Consider the following 2817-nt stretch of genomic DNA (forward strand, 5'->3'; position numbering starts at 1 on the left):
GCAACAACAACATTAGTTGTGATAGCCACATAGAACTCACAGATCACACAGTTATAAATGTTTAATAAGGAAGTGACAGGTTACAATTCAGGAACAAACACCAATCAGGGACAGGATTCTTCACTCAGAACGGCTTTTTCTCAGCCATGCCTACAGCCATGCATTTCCTCAGTCTTCAGGCTCTTGGCCCTCTTTCTGCCCTGCTCAGGAAAAATGATTCAGTGCGATTTCATCTCTGTTGATAAGTTGCCTGAAGCATCCTGCTCTGCCAGCATGCCTCTTGCTCCAAGGTGTAAGTGTCTGCTCCAAGGTGCTCAGTCTTCTTGCTTTGTGGTCTGGAAACCCTACTACACTATTTCCTGATAGTCTTCTGATTTTCTGTCTTTGCTGTTGCTGATTTTCTGCCCTTTCTCCTCACAGTCTCTCCAGTGTTAAAGCTCTCTCTTGAGTCTAGGAGATTCTCAGCTCATGATCCCTGGTTCTAAAGGATGTACTAGACTTCTGGTTCTTCTTTCTCGATGGTTGTGAGGTTCCTCCCTTGTTCAAAGATTAGCTTTTGTTAAGTTGATGGTATGCCAGAATGGACCAATCCTCTAATTGGTATTTCATGCACCTTGTTTTCATGGTATCATCCCTTCAAGGGTGTCGTGTACCTTATTTACATTGTTAGCAAGTTACCCAATTCCCTTGATGAGTCACAACTACCTCATTTGCATAGTCCCACCCAGTTATTTGTTAGATTTTACCAAGGCTACAGTCATTGGGGCCATATTGAGTAATTCACTGCACCAAATCAAGCATTGATGCAAAGGCTGTTGGAGTGAGAGGACAGAACCCCAACAACCCTTGAACTCTACAGATTAAAGAAGTTCTGAGGATAGGAAATAGTATGAGACTTCTGGGTTCTTAGAAAGACAAGGCTGGACAAGGAGTAAGAGAGGGAAAAAGAAGAGAGTTCCATGGGATTAGTGGAAAACATTCACCACATTAGATGTTTGGCTTGTATGGCTAGTGATATGTGTATACCTTCTCTCTGTTTTGGGGTACAAATTGCATATAGAGCCAATACCTATTTTTAGAATGTGTATATATGGGAAGAAAAAGGGCTAGAGTGACAGATCCACCAACTCAGATCTACGTACTGTGGGACACCTGGAATTTTCCAGTGACCTTTTTGAAGGCCACTTTGACATCCTTGTTTCTCAAGCTGTAGATCAGAGGATTCAGCATGGGGATGACCACAGTGTAGAAAACAGATACAACCTTCTCCTCCTCCAAGGATTTGTCTGAGCCAATCCGTAGATACATGAAGGTGAGAGTCCCAAAGAAAAGGGCGACAGCGGTGAGGTGGGAGACACAGGTGGAGAAGGTTTTGGCTCTGCTCCCCGAAGACTTCAACCTCAAGATGGCCTTGATGATGAGCACGTAGGAAATCAGGATGATCAAAGTGTTGACCAGGAACACAAAGTTGCCAAAGATAATGGGAATCTCAGCTTTTGTTGTGTCACTGCAGGCAAGCTTCAGCAGGGGCGGGAGGTCACAGAAGAAGAAGTTGATCTGATTGTCATCACAGAAGGAGAGGCTGAAGGTACATGTGGTACGCAGGATGGCCCCCGAAACACCACACGCGTAGGCTCCTGCTATCAAACTCCAGCAGACTCTGGGGTTCATGGCCACGGTGTAAAACAGTGGGTTTCTAATGGCCACATAGCGGTCATAGGCCATGACTGCCAACAGGAAGCACTCTGTCCCTGCACAAATGGTGAAGAAAAAGAACTGGGCAACACACTGGCCATAAGAAATGATAGTCTTGCCTGTGACCAGAGTGGCCAGGATCTGAGGGGTGATGACTGAGGTGTAGCAGGCATCCAAGAAGGCAAGGTGGCTGAGGAAAAAGTACATGGGGGTGTGTAGTGGGACATGAACTTGAATCAGAATGACCATCCCCACATTCCCCAGCAGAGTGACTAGATAGAAACACAGAAACACCAGGAAGAGGGGAACCTTCAACTTGGGGTGGTCCGTGAAGCCCATAAGGATGAACTCAGTGACTGTGGTGAGATTGTTCTTTGCCATGGGTCTATGTAGTCTGCTGATCTAAGGAGAAGAATGGATTTTCAGAATTCAAGGAGAGATGCCCTCCCCCCTCATTGGTAAAAGTTAGATTTATATTTTTAGGCCAATTTCCAGAGTTTGCTTTTCAGAAATTTTATACTTTGTTGATTCTTCTTGGGCATCTTCTTGTACATTTTTACAGAACTTATCCTTAAATTAGTATTTTTATTAAAATTAATCCTGGATCTTTCTTGAAGATTCCTACAAAGATAAGAGAAACATAGACTTTGAAACGTGTCAGTGGCCCAGCCGGCCTCTATACTAACCCTCCCTGAACACGTGTTCCTCACGTGGCCATCTACTTGCTGGGGGAGATGTTTTCACTGGGAAGCTCCATCCGTTCATTCTCTTTATGAACTATGCTCTCTCTCTCTGTATCTTTCACATACTGGCCTTAGTATCTGTTCTTCCACATAATTTATAACAATTTAGATCCAATCCCTTTTTCTCATTTAAGGATTTAAGAAGTAAGAAGAGAATGAATCAGCTCATATTGGATGGAGTTCTGGTGGCTCAGTCCATAGGGAATTGGCACTGCCAACACAAAGGCTGAGCCTCTTTGAGGGTTTGCATCTACCATTGACTTTGTGGGGAAAAGAAGGGAAATCTCCTCCCCTCTGGCCTGAGAAACCCTGGAGGGTCAGCAACGAGTCAACTCTAACTCAGACAGAGAGAAAGAGTGTGTGTGTGTTGGGGGGGGGG

The 2817-nt window shown here is 44.7% G+C and overlaps 1 protein-coding gene across 1 annotated transcript; it reads right to left on the reverse strand.

Annotated features, from left to right (window-relative positions):
* Nucleotides 1-1134: 1134 nt before the first annotated feature.
* LOC102866173 (olfactory receptor 9I1-like) lies at nt 1135-2076 on the reverse strand. Its single transcript, XM_006900456.1, has one exon. The coding sequence runs from the start codon at nt 2074-2076 to the stop codon at nt 1135-1137; it is 942 nt and encodes a 313-aa protein (XP_006900518.1).
* Between the last annotated feature and the right edge of the window lie 741 nt (nt 2077-2817).

Source organism: Elephantulus edwardii, unplaced genomic scaffold (genome assembly GCF_000299155.1).
Source record: "Elephantulus edwardii isolate Elephantulus edwardi_28Jun2011 unplaced genomic scaffold, EleEdw1.0 scaffold00284, whole genome shotgun sequence".
Taxonomy (NCBI): Eukaryota; Metazoa; Chordata; class Mammalia; order Macroscelidea; family Macroscelididae; genus Elephantulus; species Elephantulus edwardii.

Coding starts and splice junctions, on each gene's coding strand:
- LOC102866173 (XM_006900456.1), bottom strand. CDS start 2,076: ATGGCAAAGAACAATCTCACCACAGTCACTGAGTTCATCCTTATGGGC.